This window comes from Geotrypetes seraphini, chromosome 9 (genome assembly GCF_902459505.1).
Source record: "Geotrypetes seraphini chromosome 9, aGeoSer1.1, whole genome shotgun sequence".
NCBI lineage: Eukaryota > Metazoa > Chordata > Amphibia > Gymnophiona > Dermophiidae > Geotrypetes > Geotrypetes seraphini.
The window spans coordinates 21036743-21053515 of record NC_047092.1 but is presented as its reverse complement, the minus strand read 5'-3'; the positions used below and the strand labels follow the sequence as shown (position 1 = coordinate 21053515).

The 16773-nt window shown below is 39.0% G+C and overlaps 1 protein-coding gene across 5 annotated transcripts in view; it reads left to right on the top strand.

The window, feature by feature from the left end:
• DENND6B (DENN domain containing 6B) overlaps window positions 1-16773 on the top strand; it is a 105385-nt gene that overhangs the window by 79884 nt on the left and 8728 nt on the right. For 4 of the 5 annotated variants that reach the window (XM_033958318.1, XM_033958319.1, XM_033958317.1 and 1 more), the window contains 3 exons: window positions 7542-7644; window positions 8035-8109; window positions 16553-16695. In XM_033958318.1, coding sequence (XP_033814209.1) covers window positions 7542-7644; window positions 8035-8109; window positions 16553-16675 — 301 coding nt within the window. In that variant the 3' untranslated portion in view covers window positions 16676-16695. Of the gene's footprint in view, window positions 1-7541; window positions 7645-8034; window positions 8110-16552; window positions 16696-16773 lie in introns of those variants that run through there. The other variant, XM_033958320.1, reaches the window with a different exon arrangement.

Below are 16773 nucleotides of genomic sequence, written 5' to 3'. Positions count from 1 at the left end.
AATAAAGAAATTTAAAAAAAAAAAAAAGATAAATGACATTACAATAATCAAGGTGAGATAAAATAATTGACTGAACTAGAATAAGAACATAAGAATTGCCACTGCTGAGTCAGACCAGTGGTCCATCAAGCCCAGAAGTCTGCTCACGCGGCGGCCCTCTGGTCTAAGATCAGCACCCTAACTGAGACTAGCCCTACCAGCGCACGTTCTTGTTCAGCAGAAACTTGTCTAACTTTGTCTTGAATCCTTGGAGGGTGTTTTCCCCTATAACAGCCTCTGGAAGGGCGTTCCAGCTCTCTACCACTCTCTGGGTGAGTGGAAAAGTGGTGTTGATGAAAGAGGTGTCTGACCTTCCTCAGCATGCGCAAATTGAAAAAGCATTTCTTAATCAGATGGCCCAGATGGCAACACAAGATGAAATGTCTTGCGGACAGGGAGACCACATACATCCCAGTCTGAAGACTATGGAGTTTGAGTGGCAGAGGATGGATCCCCTTCCTTTCTTGGAACAAGTCAAAGAAATGTCATCATGGGAACCAGATGATCATCCACAAGAAAACCTTATCAACTTAAGCGGAATCATTTTTTATCCCAGGACAAGCAGGCAGCATATTCTTGACTGATGGGTGACGGCACCGACGGAGCCCCGGTACGGACAATTTTAGAGTGAATGCACTCTAAGAACTTGGAAAGTTCTAGTAGGCCGCACCGCGCACGCACGAGTGCCTTCCCGCCCGACAGAGGCGCGCGGTCCCCAGTTTCTTAGTTTCTGCGGAGCTAAGAAGACGCACTTTCAACGGCTGTTGAAAATTTTTTCTCCAACGCCTTCCCGCTCGCGTAAACTTTTATCGGTATCCACTTTGTCGGTACCGGTACATACGGCTTCATCAGCATCCATGCCGATCTTAGCGCCGGAACCGAGGTCCTTCCACCAGGCCGTATAAACTTCGGCACCGGCACACCCTATAACATCTCCCGGTACCGTTTCACAGAGATCTGGTAAGTCGACTCACAAAACTTGACACCTGGAACCCTCCACACCGGAGTCACGGGACCGCAGCTTTCAAGTGAGGGACCCTGATCTGTGGGGTGATTCAGAGGAGCCTTTCCTCTCTGAGGGAGAGTGTTCGTCAGGGGACGAGGATACTTCTGGTTTAGATCCGTCCTCCAAACCTGATGCAACTTCTTTCACCTCTTTTCTCAAAGAGATGTGTGACTCTCTCTCTATTCCCTTGGAGGCTGAATCTAAAAAATCCAAGGCATTTCTCGATGCACTTGACTTTAACCAGCCTCCAAGGGAATTCCTGAAACTACCTCTCCATGATATTTTGCGAGAAACTTTCTACAAAAATCTAGACACCCTTGACCATTCCAGGAGCTCCTCGAAAACTGGACTCCTTATATAAGGTCATACCTATTCCAGGTTTTGACAAACCGCAACTCCCTCATGAATCTTTATTGGTGGAATCCACTTTAAAGAAATCTACTGGGGCTAGTGTGTACGCCTCTGTCCCTCCTGGCAGGGAAGGTAAAGCCATGGATAAGTTTGGCAAGAGGTTATATCAAAATGTGATGCTTGCTAATAGATCAGGGAACTATGCTTTCCATTTTTCTTTCTACCTTAAGCATCTCATTCAAACTTTGTCATCTTTTGAAAAATACCTCCCTGACCGTAAAAGATCTGCCTTTCGCCAAACTTCTTCATCGCTCTTACAACTTCGTAAGTTCATGGTCAGATCGATCTATGACACCTTTGAGCTGACCTCTCGGGTCACGGCTATGTCGGTGGCCATGCGTCGACTGGCCTGGCTCAGAGTTTCAGAACTTGATGTTAATCATCAGGATCGACTGGCTAATGCAACTTGCCTGGGGGATGAGCTGTTTGGAGAATCCATGGACTCCACTACACAAAAGCTTTCAGCTCATGAGACTAGGTGGGATACTCTCCTCAAAACAAAAAAGAAAACCCCACCTACCAGGCCTTTTCGTCAGCATTCGGCATACCAACGTCGATTTGTGGCTCGTCCTTTGCCACCGGCACCTCAACAACCCAGGCGTCAGAGGCAACAGCAGAGGCAAAACAATAGGCCGACACAGCAGCAGCAACAGGTGAAGCCTCCTCCTCCACAGAAATCCTCACAACCCTTTTGACTTGGTTCTCCAGGACATAGCCAGTATCCCTCCATCTGCCCATCTTCCGCTGCCTATAGGAGGATGCCTTACTCACTTTATAAGCCGTTGGGAAACCATCACCTCGGATCAGTGGGTCCTCAACATCATCCGCCACGGCTACTCTCTCAACTTTCAGACTCTTCCTGCCCAAAGTCTACCAAAAGAGTCTGCTTTGGACACTCCTCACTCTTCCCTCCTTCTTCAAGAGGTTCAATCCCTCCTCCTTCTGAACGCCATAGAGGAAGTTCCTCTAGATCAAAAGGGGCAGGGATTCTACTCCCGTTATTTTCTAGTTCCCAAAAAAACAGGAGATCTCAGACCCATTTTAGATCTTCGCGATCTCAACAAATGCTTGGTCAAAGAGAAATTCAGAATGCTTTCTCTGGCCACTCTTTACCCTCTTCTCAATCAAGGCGACTGGCTATGTTCCCTCGATCTCAAAGAAGCGTACACTCATATATTGGTCAATCTGGCCTCCAGACAGTACCTACGCTTCATGATCAATCATTGTCATTACCAGTACAATGTGCTACCCTTCGGTCTTGCTTCCTCTCCAAGAGTGTTTACCAAATGTCTGATTGTGGTGGCTGCCTTTCTACGTTCCCACCACCTTCAGGTGTTTCCTTATCTAGACGATTGGTTGATAAAGACCAATTCATCTCATACAGTACTCCTGGCCACCAACCAAACCATCCTGTTTCTACAACTTTTGGGGTTCGAGATCAATCTACCCAAGTCTCATCTCATCCCCACTCAGAGACTTCAATTCATTGGAGCGGTGCTGGACACAGTCCTCATGAGAGCGTTCCTGCCGTCCATCCGCCTTCAAACTCTTCAGTCTCTATGTCAGCAGGTGCTTCCACAACGTTTCATCTCTGCCAAGCAAATGATGATACTCTTGGGTCACATGGCCTCCACAGTTCATGTCACACCCTTCGCATGTCTTCACCTGCGCACTCCTCAATGGACCCTAGCTACTCAGTGGTCCCAAGCGATGGATCCCTGCTCACGACACATATCTGTGACATCGTCTCTTCGTCAGTCTCTACAATGGTGGTTGATATCCTCAAATCTCTCCAGAGGTCTTCTGTTCCATCTACCTCCTCATCAACTGATCATCACCACCGAAGCCTCCCCTGGGGAGCTCATTTAAACGAATTCCAAACTCAAGGACTTTGGACAGCCCAGGAAATGAAGCATCACATCAATTTCCTGGAACTCAGAGCGATGTTTTATGCCCTCAAGGCCTTCCAACATTTTCTCTTTCCTCAAGTCCTCTTACTGTGCACAGACAATCAAGTTGTGATGTACTACATCAACAAGCAGGGTGGGACAGGCTCTTGCCTCTTGTGCCAGGAAGCCCAGATGATTTGGGCTTGGGCCATAGATCATAATCTATTCCTGAAAGCTATCTACATTCAGGGAGAACAGAATTCCTTGGTGGACAAGCTCAGCAGAATTCTCCAGCCTCACGAGTGGACACTCGACCCTTTCGCTCTACAATCCATCTTCGCTCAGTGGGGCACTCCTCAGATAGACCTCTTTGCAGCTCCTCACAATCACCAGCTGCCCCTATTCTGCTCCAGACTCTACTCTCCTCTCCGTCTGGCAGCGGATGCATTTCTCCTCGACTGGTCCAATCTGTTCTTGTACGCTTTCCCTCCTCTGCCACTCATGTTAAGAACCTTGTTCAAGCTCAAGAGGGAATGAGCCACCATGATTCTGATTGCTCCACGGTGGCCCAGGCAACATTGGTTCTCCCTTCTACTTCAACTCAGTTCCAGGGAGCCTATTCTTCTTCCATTGTTTCCTTCTCTGCTTACACAGCATCAGGAGACCCTTCTGCATCCCAACCTCCAGTCTCTGCACCTGACAGCTTGGTATCTCTCGGGCTGACTTCGGATGATACTCTTTTGTCTCAGCCCTTTCGTTCTATTCTGAATGCCTCCAGGAAACCTGCAACTCTGCAATGTTACCATCAGAAGTGGACAAGATTTTCTTCCTGGTGTCTTCTTCATCATCATAATCCTACATCCCTTGCAGTGGAGACCTTGTTGGATTACCTTCTTTCTTTGTCTGACTCTGGTCTCAAGTCTACTTCCATCAGAGTCCACCTCAGTGCTATTGCTGCTTTTCATGAGCCAGTTCATGGGAAACTCCTTTCATTTCATCCCTTGGTTTCCAGATTCATGCGGGGGTCTTTTCAATGTGAAACCACCTATTAAATCACCCCCTGTAGTCTGGGATCTCAATGTGGTTCTCTCCGCCTTAATGAAGCCTCCGTTTGAACCTTTGGCTACGACTCCTTTCAAGTTTCTCACTTGGAAAGTGGTCTTCCTTATTGCTCTAACCTCTGCCAGGAGGGTCAGTGAGCTACATGCACTAGTTGCGGATCCACCTTTTACAGTCTTTCATCATGACAAGGTGGTTCTGCGTACACATCCAAAGTTTCTCCCTAAGGTTGTCTCTGAATTCCATCTCAACCAATCCATTGTTCTGCCTGTCTTCTTTCCGAAACCTCACTCTCATTCTGGAGAACAGGCTCTGCATACTTTGGACTGTAAGCGGGCTCTAGCTTACTATTTAGAGCGTACTAAGCCCCACAGATCAACTCCCCAACTCTTTCTGTCCTTTGATCCGAATAAATCGGGACGTTCTGTTTCTAAACGTACGTTGTCTAATTGGCTTGCAGCGTGCATTTCATTCTGTTATGCTCAGACCGGATTGACACTGGAAGGTTCTGTCACGGCCCATAGAGTTCGAGCTATGGCAGCATCTGTAGCTTTCCTCCTATTGAGGAAATCTGCAAGGCTGCTACTTGGTCCTCAGTTCATACTTTTACATCTCACTATTGTCTGGATGCATTCTCCAGATGGGATGGACACTTCGGCCAATCTGTTTTGCAAAATTTGTTTTCCTAATGGCCAACCTTCCCTCCATCCCTCTTTTTGTTAGCTTGGAGGTCACCCATCAGTCAAGAATATGCTGCCTGCTTGTCCTGGGATAAAGCACAGTTACTTACCGTAACAGGTGTTATCCAGGGACAGCAGGCAGATATTCTTGCGTCCCACCCACCTCCCCGGGTTGGCTTCTTAGCTGGCTTATCCTAACTGGGGACCGCGCGCCTCTGTCAGGCGGGAAGGCACTCGCGCGTGCGCGGTGCGGCCTACTAGAACTTTCCAAGTTCTTAGAGTGCATTCACTCTAAAATTGTCCGTACCGGGGCTCCGTCGGTGCCATCACCCAGTCAAGAATATCTGCCTGCTGTCCCTGGATAACACCTGTTACGGTAAGTAACTGTGCTTTTTCATTATGTTAGGACTCGGGAGCAGGATCCACTATTATGTTCTTCCCCCACAAACTCTGTGATTGCTTCACGTGGCCAACTTTGAACTGAAGATATCTTCAGTTCGCATTCATCTTTCTGCTATAGCTGCATATCATGTACCAGCTGACGGTAAGCCCGTTTTCAGTACATGTCAGGATTTCAAAGTTCATAGTGGTCTTTAACATATAGCCCTCATTAACAGCTTGGAAGCTCAACATATTCCTTACTAGGCTCTCAAATTTATCCTTGGAACCTTTAGGTCTTATATCACCGGAAAACCTGTCTCTGTTTTTTAAGGAGCCATTACCACAACCAGAATAATCTGTGACCTTCAAGCACTAGTCCATTATCCACCATATTTTCAGTTTTATCACATCAAAGTTGTGCTTCAGATTCATCTTAAATTCCTGCTGAAAGTTATTTCTGAGTTTCATTTCAGTAAGTAGTTTTGCTCTCATTCGCTCCTTATTCTAGTCCTTCTAACCAGGCTCTTCATTCATTAGACTTAAGACAAATACTATTATATTACTTAACATGCTGTAATAAGTGTGCTTGCATTTGCCTGCCATCTGCAGAGAAACCTTTCCCATTAAAGGTGAGCAATTTGCTCACTTCTCTGATATCTGGACAAAAGGGAGCAATGAAATAGTTGTATTTTGACAAATTCTCTGGGTAATTTTACCTAGAGGGATTTGCTGGAATAATAACAAGACCCCAACATTGTTTTATGTGGATCCTTTGAGATGTATTGTAGCCTACTAACATATCCGTTTATCTCCAGACTACTGGAGCACTTTTAATAATAATAATAATAATAATAATAAAAAAATAAAGCTTTATTTATATCCCGTCATACCTTTTCAATTCTAGATGGTATACAGTAGCGGAAAAGTACAAAGTGGATAATGAACCTTTTCGGTTCTAGACCGTATACAGTAGTGGAAACAGAAGTTGATAGTTACAAAGAGGGAACAGTTGTCAATATAAGTTAGGAGGTAGGAGGAAGAGGGAAGAGAGGGGGGAAAGGGGAAATGAAGCAGGCAGAGAGGGGCTTGATCTAAACCATTTTATCTGTATATAGAGGGTGACTGAAACTGAATCTGTGACCAAAATTTGCTGCCTGGTTTGGGTTGAAATTGTGCTGAAATGGAAACTGATACTCCACCACTTTGCTGTTCCCTCCCTCCCTCCCCTCCTTTCCCCGAGCTCCTGCCCATGCTGTCTCCAATTCAAAATGACTGCTATGATTTCTAGCAGCAGTCTTGCAAGATTCCCGCCGGCGGTCACGACAGCCATTTTGAGAGCCGGCTTCAATTTCAAAATGGCTGCTGCGATTTCTGGCAGCAATCTCGCAAGTCTAGTGCTGAAGGTCACGACAGCCGTTTTGAGAGCCGGCTTCAATTTCAAAATGGCTGCTGCGATTTCTGGCAGCAATCTTGCAAGTCTAGTGCTGAAGGTCACTACAGCCGTTTTGAGAGCCGGCTTCAATTTCAAAATGGCTGCTGCGACTTCTGGCAGCAATCTCTCAAGTCTAGTGCTGAAGGTCACGACAGCCGTTTTGAGAGCCGGCTTCAATTTCAAAATGGCTGCTGTGACTTCTGGCAGCAATCTCGCAAGTCTAGTGCTGAAGGTCACGACAGCCGTTTTGACTGTGGAGAAGGCATGAGGATGGGAGAGTAGGGATTGCTGTTGCCCAACTAGCTATTAGATCATCAATGCAGTACAGGAGACCTGGATGGGGGGCTTTTAGGTGGTTCTGGAAGGGCTGCCTTCAACGAGAGGGAGAAATAGGAGCGGGGAAGGAGAGGGGAGCCCAAAAAGTTTTTCACCCGAAAATGCACTGGCATTTTTGGCTGAAACCAAACCAAGGCCAAATGCAAATTTTGGGCTGTTTAGCACTAAAACTGATATGTGTGTATATTTTGAGTGACTCCTCTATGCTCATATGTACTAGACATGCCCTTTCCCCTGTTTTGTGAGTGAACAGAATGGTGGAGAAGTTAGGATCGTTCTCTCCTTATATTTTCCCCCATTGCCTACAGGCGTTTTTTCAGATCTCCTAACTTTGATGGCTGGTACCGTCAAAGACACAAAGAAATGAGTCAGAAGCTGCAAGCCCTTCACCTGGAAGCAATTTCTGAAGCGGTATGTTCACACCCAAGAATACAGTTTGTTCTTTAGCACTTCCCATATGAAAGTAGCCATGAGACCCTGTGACAGCCTGAGTTCTGTGCAGTGAGACAAGGCAGTGAGCGAGTGACACAAGCTGTCACTCTGCAGTAAGATAAAGCAGTGAATGCGCAAGACGATTTTAGACGCAGAGTAGCTGTGACGGTGTGGATTGCTGCTGGAATAGCGAGCAACTCTCTCAGATTAGGGTCCTGGGCCAAATAATTGTACGACGCAGTCTGAAATTATGTGAGCAAAGATCAGAGATGAAATATCAAGAGTAGTAGGTTCCCAGGCATTCTAGGGTCTCCTGTTAACTCCTAAAAGTAGGCAGAAAATGAGTTGTTGTCCTTTTGTCTTTTTTAGAATATTGAGGCGTGGATGAAGGAGAAATCTGAAGTAGAGATTGTAGACCTAGTGCTGAAGCTACGGGACAAACTGGTATGCTTTCTCTTTTTTTCCCTTTTCCTTTTTTTTTTTCAGTTCTCTAAATCTGCAGACATAAGCAGAGCCCATACTGAAGGGTTGAACTTGGGATTAGGCTAATTGCTGCTACTAATACTACTTATCACTTATATAGCACTGAAAGACATACGTACACAGTACTATACATGTTGACATTTATAGATGGTCCCTGCTCGGAAGAGCTTACACTCTAACTTACAATCTAATTGAAGGCTTTATTGTGATTTATAGCCATTTTTTGTATAAAATCAGTTTGAAGAAGAAACAAGTTGGTCCTCCTTTTTATTTATTTATTTTTTTTATACAATGTGCTCAGTGGCGTAGTAAGGGTAGGAGGCACCTGCGTCCCCCACTTCACACTCTTGCTCTCCCTCCCCCCCCTGTACCTCTAAATAGCCTTACTTAAGACTGCATTGTCAAAGTCCAGTATCAAAAAAATTGTAAACCATCAAACATGGAGTCAGATTTCCTTATTCATGGGTATTAATAAACCTAATCTCATGTTTGATATCTGCTTCATAGTTTTGTGGGCTTCAGGATTGTGTTGTGTGCTTAGTCTGCAATAATGAATAATCACAGGTATGAGTCACTTTTTATTTCTTTGTGTTCAGTGGTCCATGGTTTCTCTCTTACTTATAATACTACTAATCAGGGTACAATTAAACAAACTACCTATCCAAAAAGTATTTGATACATATAATAGAATTAGATAGACTTTCTACTTAAATACACTATATTTTATTAAATAACTCAAATCACAGCACCATTTTACATATTAAACAAAATGAATGAATCCATCTTACACTTCCAATTGATAAAATCTGTATTGTCCACCTGGGCAGCAGCCTGGTGGAAGAAAACCTGGAGCTTGTGCTCAGTTCATTCCAAGACCTTTTCTGAATAATGTCAACCTGTTCCACCTCATAGTCTGTGTGTTTTATTGCATTTCTCCAATGTTCTAACAAACATTTGCTGGTTCTTAGACAAAGATGATAAAATGCCTTCTTATTCCATCTTTTGTCTAAGAACCAGCAAACATTTCATTGTATTCCAAACATTGGCTGTTTTTGTCGCCTTTCTTTTTTTTTTTTTTTTTTTTTAATAAATCTTTATTCATTTTCTTATGTTACAACAAGTGATTCAAATAAACTCATTAGAAACTTGAATATACACACTTGATTAATTCTTATATTAACATCAAATTTAACATTTCTTTAAAGATTAATATAAAGTTATATTATGTCAGAAATCTAAATTTATATAGTTCTTATTGAATATAATGGTCCCCCTCCCCTCCCTCCCTCCCAATCAATAATACATAAAATCAACTTTATTGCAATTTCATTCAAATATTGATATAATGTGTAATAATCAAAAAATACAGTCCCATCCCATTCCCCTCTAATCAAATATCTTATCATGGGAAAAGTTAATCATTCATTACAGAAATTTGTTAATGGTCCCCAGATTTTTTGAAATTTACTTACATATCCTTTTTGTGTTGCAATGGTGAGTTCCATTTTGTATATATGACATACAGAATTCCACCAAAAATTGTAATTCAACCTGTCATGCTTTTTCCAATTATATGTTATTTGTTGTATTGCTATTCCAGTTAAAATAAACAGAAGTTTGTTGTTACTTGATGAAATTTGACTTCTTGCTCTCATAGTTGTTCCAAATAGAATAGTATCATATGTCAAGGCTACCGGATTTTCTAACATCCTATTGATTTGAGGCCAAATTGATTTCCAGAATGATAATATAAATGGACAATAGAATAAAAGGTGGTCTAATGTCCCTACTTCAACATGACAGTGCCAGCATCTATTAGACTTAGAACTATCTATCTTTTGTAAACGAACAGGGGTCCAAAAAGCTCTATGTAATAGAAAAAACCAAGTTTGTCTCATAGATGCTGACACCGTACATTTTAACCTCCAAGACCAAAGTCGTGGCCATTGAGATGCAGTAATTTGGTGCTTTATCTCAATGCTCCAAATGTCTCTAAGACCATTTTTTGGTTTTTTATTTACAAATCCAGATATTAATTTATACCACTGTGCGGCTTTATGATCTGTTGAATCCATCTGGAAACATAAGAATTCCAAACTATGATAGTTAGTAAGATTTTTCCATTCAGGGAATCCTACCTGAATGGATTGCTTCAATTGCAACCATCTAAAATACTGAGACTTATTAATATCAAATTTATGTTGCAATTGTGAAAACTCCAGCAACTTACCATTTTGTATTACATCATCCAAAATAGGAATACCTGCTATCATCCAATGTTTCCAGATGATTTTAAAACCGCCAATTTTGATCTTGGGGTTTAACCAAATCGTTTGAGTTGTTGATTTACTTATTGGAATAGGAGTTAGATTACTTATATATCTTAGAGTTTTCCAGGTATCTATAAATATTCTATGTTCTTTATATAACCTTGGCATTTTGATACTAACTACATGACTAAGACGTAAAGGAAACATAAGTCTCCATTCTAACCAGAACCAGTCTGGAATATTATCAGTGGGCTCTGGGAGGATCCAATACATACCTTGACGTAAAATATAGGCTTGATGATACCTATAAAAATTGGGAAAATTTACCCCGCCCTCCACAATTGGCTTTTGCAACGACACTAAAGCAATTCTGGGATTTTTACCAAGCCAAATAAATTTTGTCAAAATCCTATTTAATTTTTTATAAAAAGATTCTTGAAAGAAAACTGGTATCATCCCCATTTGGTAACAAACTATAGGCAAAATCATCATTTTAACAGTTTGTACTCTTCCCCACCAAGATAAATGCAAAGGATTCCATTGCTCACACAATTCTGTCACCTTTTGTAACATACATTTTTCATTACTTTTCATTGTTTCATCCACTGTTTTTGTAATCCAAATTCCCAGATATTTAATAGCCTCCTCCTTCCAAACAAAAGAGAATGTATCAAATAAACCTTTTGTACAATGTACATTTAATGGAAGAACCTCTGATTTATTCCAATTTATCTTGTATCCTGAAAACTTTCCAAATTTCTCAATCAGCTCAAGTAAATATGGAATGGTAGATTCTGGATTCCTCAAATACAAAAGTAAATCATCTGCATAAGCAGATACCTTATATTCTCTATCTGAGTGTGGTATACCCTGTATTTCCTTTACTTGTTGGATAGCTAATATTAAGGGTTCTAAAACAATATCAAACAGTAAAGGAGACAAGGGACAACCTTGTCTAACTCCCCTCTGTAAATTAAATTTTTCTGAAAAAGTATTATTAATATATAATCTAGCAGAAGGGGAGCTATACAATGTTTGTATTATTTGTATGAATCCAGGACCTATACAAACCATTCCAATGCCTGATACATAAAGGTCCATTCTACTCTATCAAAAGCCTTTTCTGCATCTAGAGAAACAGCAAAAGTAGGCTCATTCAATTTCTTTGTTAAATATAACATGTGGAATGCTAATCTGGTATTAAGAGATGAATGTCTTTGAGCAACGAATCCTGTTTGATGCATACCTATAATATGAGGGAGAGCTTTAGCCAATCTTAACACTAATATTTTTGCTAATAATTTACCATCTACGTTTATTAAAGATATTGGCCTATAGTTTGAAACCAAAGTGGGATCTTTATTTGGCTTTGGCAAAACTATAGTTAAAGATTCTGCTATGGTGCCATTAATAGAACCTTTATTAAGTTGGTATTGATAAAGATTTAATAAATAAGGTTATACAATATGTAATGTATGAATGAAAAGCAAAAGAAGGGTGGGGGGAGGGAGAAGAGATAAAAATATATTTAGAATATGATGTATTAGATATAAAAATGATATTGTGTATTTATCAATTGAATATTATTATTTTGTACATTTTATGTAAAATTTGAAAATTAAAAATAATATGTAAAAAGTAATAGAAGGGTGGGGGGAGGGTGAGGGGGAAAAATATATTTAGAAATATGATGTATTAGATATAAAAGTGATACTCTGTATTTATCAATTGTATTTTAGTATTTTGTACACTTTATGCAAAATTTGAAAATAAAAAATAATAAGGAAAAAAAAAATAAAAAATAAATAAATAAGGCAATAGAAAATTTTGAAATGTTTTATAAAACTCCACTGTATATCCATCACCACCTGGAGCGGATCCAACTCTAAGGGACTTCAAAGCTGTTTCTAATTCTTTTAGTGATATTGGCTCTTCCAAACTTCGTTTTACATGTTCAGGAAATTTTGGACCTTCTAACATTTTCAAAAATTCTAAACCATCTTTTTCGTTATCTAAATAAGTCTCGGAAGAATAAAGAGATTTATAAAATTTTAGGAATTGTTTCAAAATAGGCTCAATTTGTGTATATGTTTCACCATTTTCATCTTTAATGGCAATTAATTTTGATTTTCTTTTTTTCGCTTTAAGATAATTTGCCAATATTCTTCCCGCCTTATTTGAGTTACCATAATACAATGCTTGTTGAGAAAATAAATCTTTCCTAATCAACTTAGATGAAATCTCATTATATTTACCCTTAAGCTTTAACAACTCTTGTTGAATTGAATATTCCCATTTTTCTATAAGTTTTGATTCTAAAATTTTAATCTCTTTTTCTAAGTTTAAAAATTGTTTTTTAATCTGTTTTTTAAGACAAGCCGAATAAGAAATTATTTGCCCTCTCATTGATGCCTTAAAAGCATCCCATAATATTTCCATAGAGATTTCATCTTTGTCATTCATTCTAAATAATCCTTCATTTTTGTTTGAAGATTTTCACAAAATATTGGATCAGCAAGCAATGTATTATCAAACTTCCAAATTGGTCTATTAATATTTTGATCTGTGATCTTAATTTCAATCCACACCCCACCATGATCAGATAAAATGATTGGATCAATGGCAGCTTGTGTCACCTGATGTACCAAATGATTTGAAATAAAAATATAATCTATTCTTGAGAAGGAATTATGAACATGAGAACAAAAAGAAAATTCCCGTCCATCAAAATGAAGTATTCGCCAAATATCTGTCAAGTCGCAAGATTGTACCAAATTATCTAATCCCAAAGATTTCATAAATCTACTTGGGTTTTTATCCATTAGAGGATCCATAACAGCATTAAAATCCCCAGCTACTATTAGATTCGAAGTAGCCAGTGGTAAAATCAGTTGTTGAAGAGTTTTAAAAAATTCATTTTGATTCGAATTAGGGGCGTATATATTAAACAACGTCATGGTAGTATTTCCCATGCTCATTTCCACAATTACCCATCTGCCTTGAGTATCCGATGCTTTGAGTTTGAATAAAGCAGAGCATTTTTTATTCACCAGAATAGCAACACCCGCTTTTTTCCCTATAGCTGGAGAGAAGAAACAATGCTTGACCCAACCACCTTCTAGCTTAAGAGATTCAATATTTGAAAGGTGGGTCTCCTGTATGAAACATATATCCGCATTTTGCCTCTTTAAAAATAATAATGCTTTTTTCCTTTTTATCATATGATTTAGACCATTAACATTCAAAGATAATAATTTAAGATCCATTTATATTTTTATATTCCATTTTTCCAAAACTTAAACAGTAAATAATTTTACTTAATAATTTTTCCCAATACATAGAATACTTTATAATGTCCCCACCCTCATCCTCACCCAACCCTCCATTATATATCTCCCCCCCTTCCCCTCCCCCCATACCCAATTAAATACGAAAACTTGGATATGCAGATTGAGGTTAGGTAAAAATAACTCCCACAAGCTATTACAAAATTTAACTATAATTACTACCATTAAATTTTTCACTATATCAATTAAATTCTTTTTTTTTTTTTCTCTTCCTTCTTTTTTGAAACAATCATAACCCTTTCACTTCCCCTTTTTTTTTTTCCTTTAATCTTATGAATCTCAACCTTGAACATGACATATCAGTTTTATCATAAGAGTTAAATTAATATTTCCCCTTCATTAATTTAATTATGGACTCCCAATTTGTAATTTATTAATGGGTCCATATCTATGTCTCAGCTTGTATTGTATAGTAAATGTCTTCCTAGTATTAAATTTAAGGGATGTTAAAAAAAACAAAAAACATATCATGTATTGGAGGACTCTATAAGCATTCTAGGTCTATCCCAGGACTATAAAGGAATCTTCATCTATTCTTGCCTCTTTTTTTTTTTTTTTTTTCTTTTTTATGTCAAGAGGGTGAGTCAAACAGAAATCATATAATTCAAAAAAGAAAAGAAGCCTCTCAACATCATCAATCATACATTTTTTTCTTCTTCCCTTCTCTCCATCAGTGATATATAATAAGATCTTGTTACATAGATGGCCTAAGATTTTGAATAACATCACAGGAAATATAATCATTTAAACAACGGTGCTATAACCCCAAAGCAACAGAGTGACATGTTCATGACATAACAAAATTTAAATAACTTTATGAGGTACTAGTATAAAATACAATAGAATCATAAAGATGAAGATTAGAATCGTACCGGGAGAGCTTACATGTTAAAATAAGATCGCACAGCATAAAATCTTATCAGACATATTTTAAAACACAAATTTAACCGGAAGTACCTCCTCTAGCAGGAAATCACCCATTTAACCAATCCTTTTTCTGTTTTTACTCATGTCCTTATATTTGTTAATATGATTGAAGGATTGCTCTTCTTCCCTTGTAAGTAACGCCCTTAACTTATCCATATCCAATCAGCGAGTCTTTTAATATAAGGTCATTGAGTAAATAAAAACTTATGCAAAATTTCAATCGGATCACTGCCAGCTTCACATTCTTACATGTAAGTCTACTTGTATTTTATAAATTCATAAATGCGTTTAAAGATTTCTTAAGATTTTATGTTTTCATCTTGCATCGCTAATAGGAACGTTCATGTTGTTCAAATTGTAGTTCCACCTTCATACGATTCTATTCCGTTGCAATAAAAGTTCTAAGTCTCAACCGAAGTTCTTATATAGTTCTGTTGGCAAAAGTTAATATTTATAAATTAAATATAAATTAATGATAATTAGAATTTCCCTTAGATGACTTAGGGGCGTGGCTTGGACGCAAATTCTGATGGTTGGGTGAAAGAGTAGCTCCGGGCAGACAAGCTCTATTTATAGAAAATACTACAAAAATAATTAAATTTTAAAAGGAAAAAAAACTGAACAATATTAGATTATGGCATCTGGCAAACAAAACAAATGCGATTCGGGGGCAGGAGGATCCGGTACAGGAAGCAATAAGAGATCAAAGCCGGAACCGGGCACTCCTCCTTCAAAAGTTCCGTTGCCATCAGATGAAAGCCCCGACGTTATGGAAGAATTGCGGCAAATTAAAGAAATTGTATTAGACAGCAATAAAAAGTTACAAAAAGCAATAGATGATGCTGCAATTCTCACTAAAAGAGTAGATGTGGCAGAAAATAGAATAAATATTTTGGAAGACAATTCAGAACAATTAAATATGGACGCAAGAAAATGCAAAATAATTTGGAAGGAGGTCGAAGAAATTAAAAGAGACCTTGAAGACAGCCAGAATCGTGAAAGAAGAAATAATTTAAGAATTATCGGAATGCCGGAAGGGGTGGAAAAAAACGATCCTATAACTTTCCTGGAACAGTTTCTGCCTAAAGTTTTACCAATAAAATTCAAGACTGCATTAGAAATCGAAAGGGCACACAGGATACCAACATAGAAGAAAACAACTCAAACGGGTCCAAGGACTTTAATTTTTAAACTTTTGAGACATCAACAAGCAATAGAAATTTGTCAACTTGCTAAGGAGAACAAAAATCTCAAATGTCAGGATGCAAAAATACACATCGTCCCTGACTTTGCGAGAGAAACTGCATCAAGAAGAAAACAACTCCTGGATATGAGACCCCAATTGAGATCGCTAGGGGCTAGATATGGGCTCCTTTATCCAGCAGTAATGAAAGTTACAATCGCAAATAAAACTCAAAGTTTTTCTGACCCTAAAAAACTACAAGAATTTCTTGAGCAATATGAACAACCAATGACCTCTTAAAGTTTTTGTCGCCTTTCATCTTGGGAGGGAAGGGAGAATGGGGGGGGAGGGAGAGGGAGAAGGGGGGGGGTGATAATGGTAGGTTATGGTTGGTTATATAGAATGTTTGGAGGAATGATTGTATTTATGATATTTTACATATTATATGGATTGGAATTTTAAATTTGTGAAATTTTTGTAAGGAATATCTTTCTGTATAATATGAATGTATTTTTACTTTGTTCCTTCAATAAAAATGTTTGACCGTTTTAATCATGTAAGTATTACAAATTGTCTCATAAGGAATCTTCTATTTTATCTCTTTCCTTCAGCCGTTCCTTTCTTCCATTCAATTAATTTCTCTCCTGCTTTGATTTCATTCCTTTGGTACTATACAGATGAGAGCCAGGTTCCAGCACCTCTCAGTGAAGGAGGAAGTTCTATGCAAGCTGGAGACATATATTGAGATGATCATAAATTCCCTTCCAGAAGACCTTCAAAGCATTCTGCAACATCATTGATTTTCATTTTGAATATGCAGGTTTGTTAAAAGCCATACAAGAGAATTTTTTTTTCTCACATTATAAATTGGGCACAGTAGAGTAATACTGTTAATCCC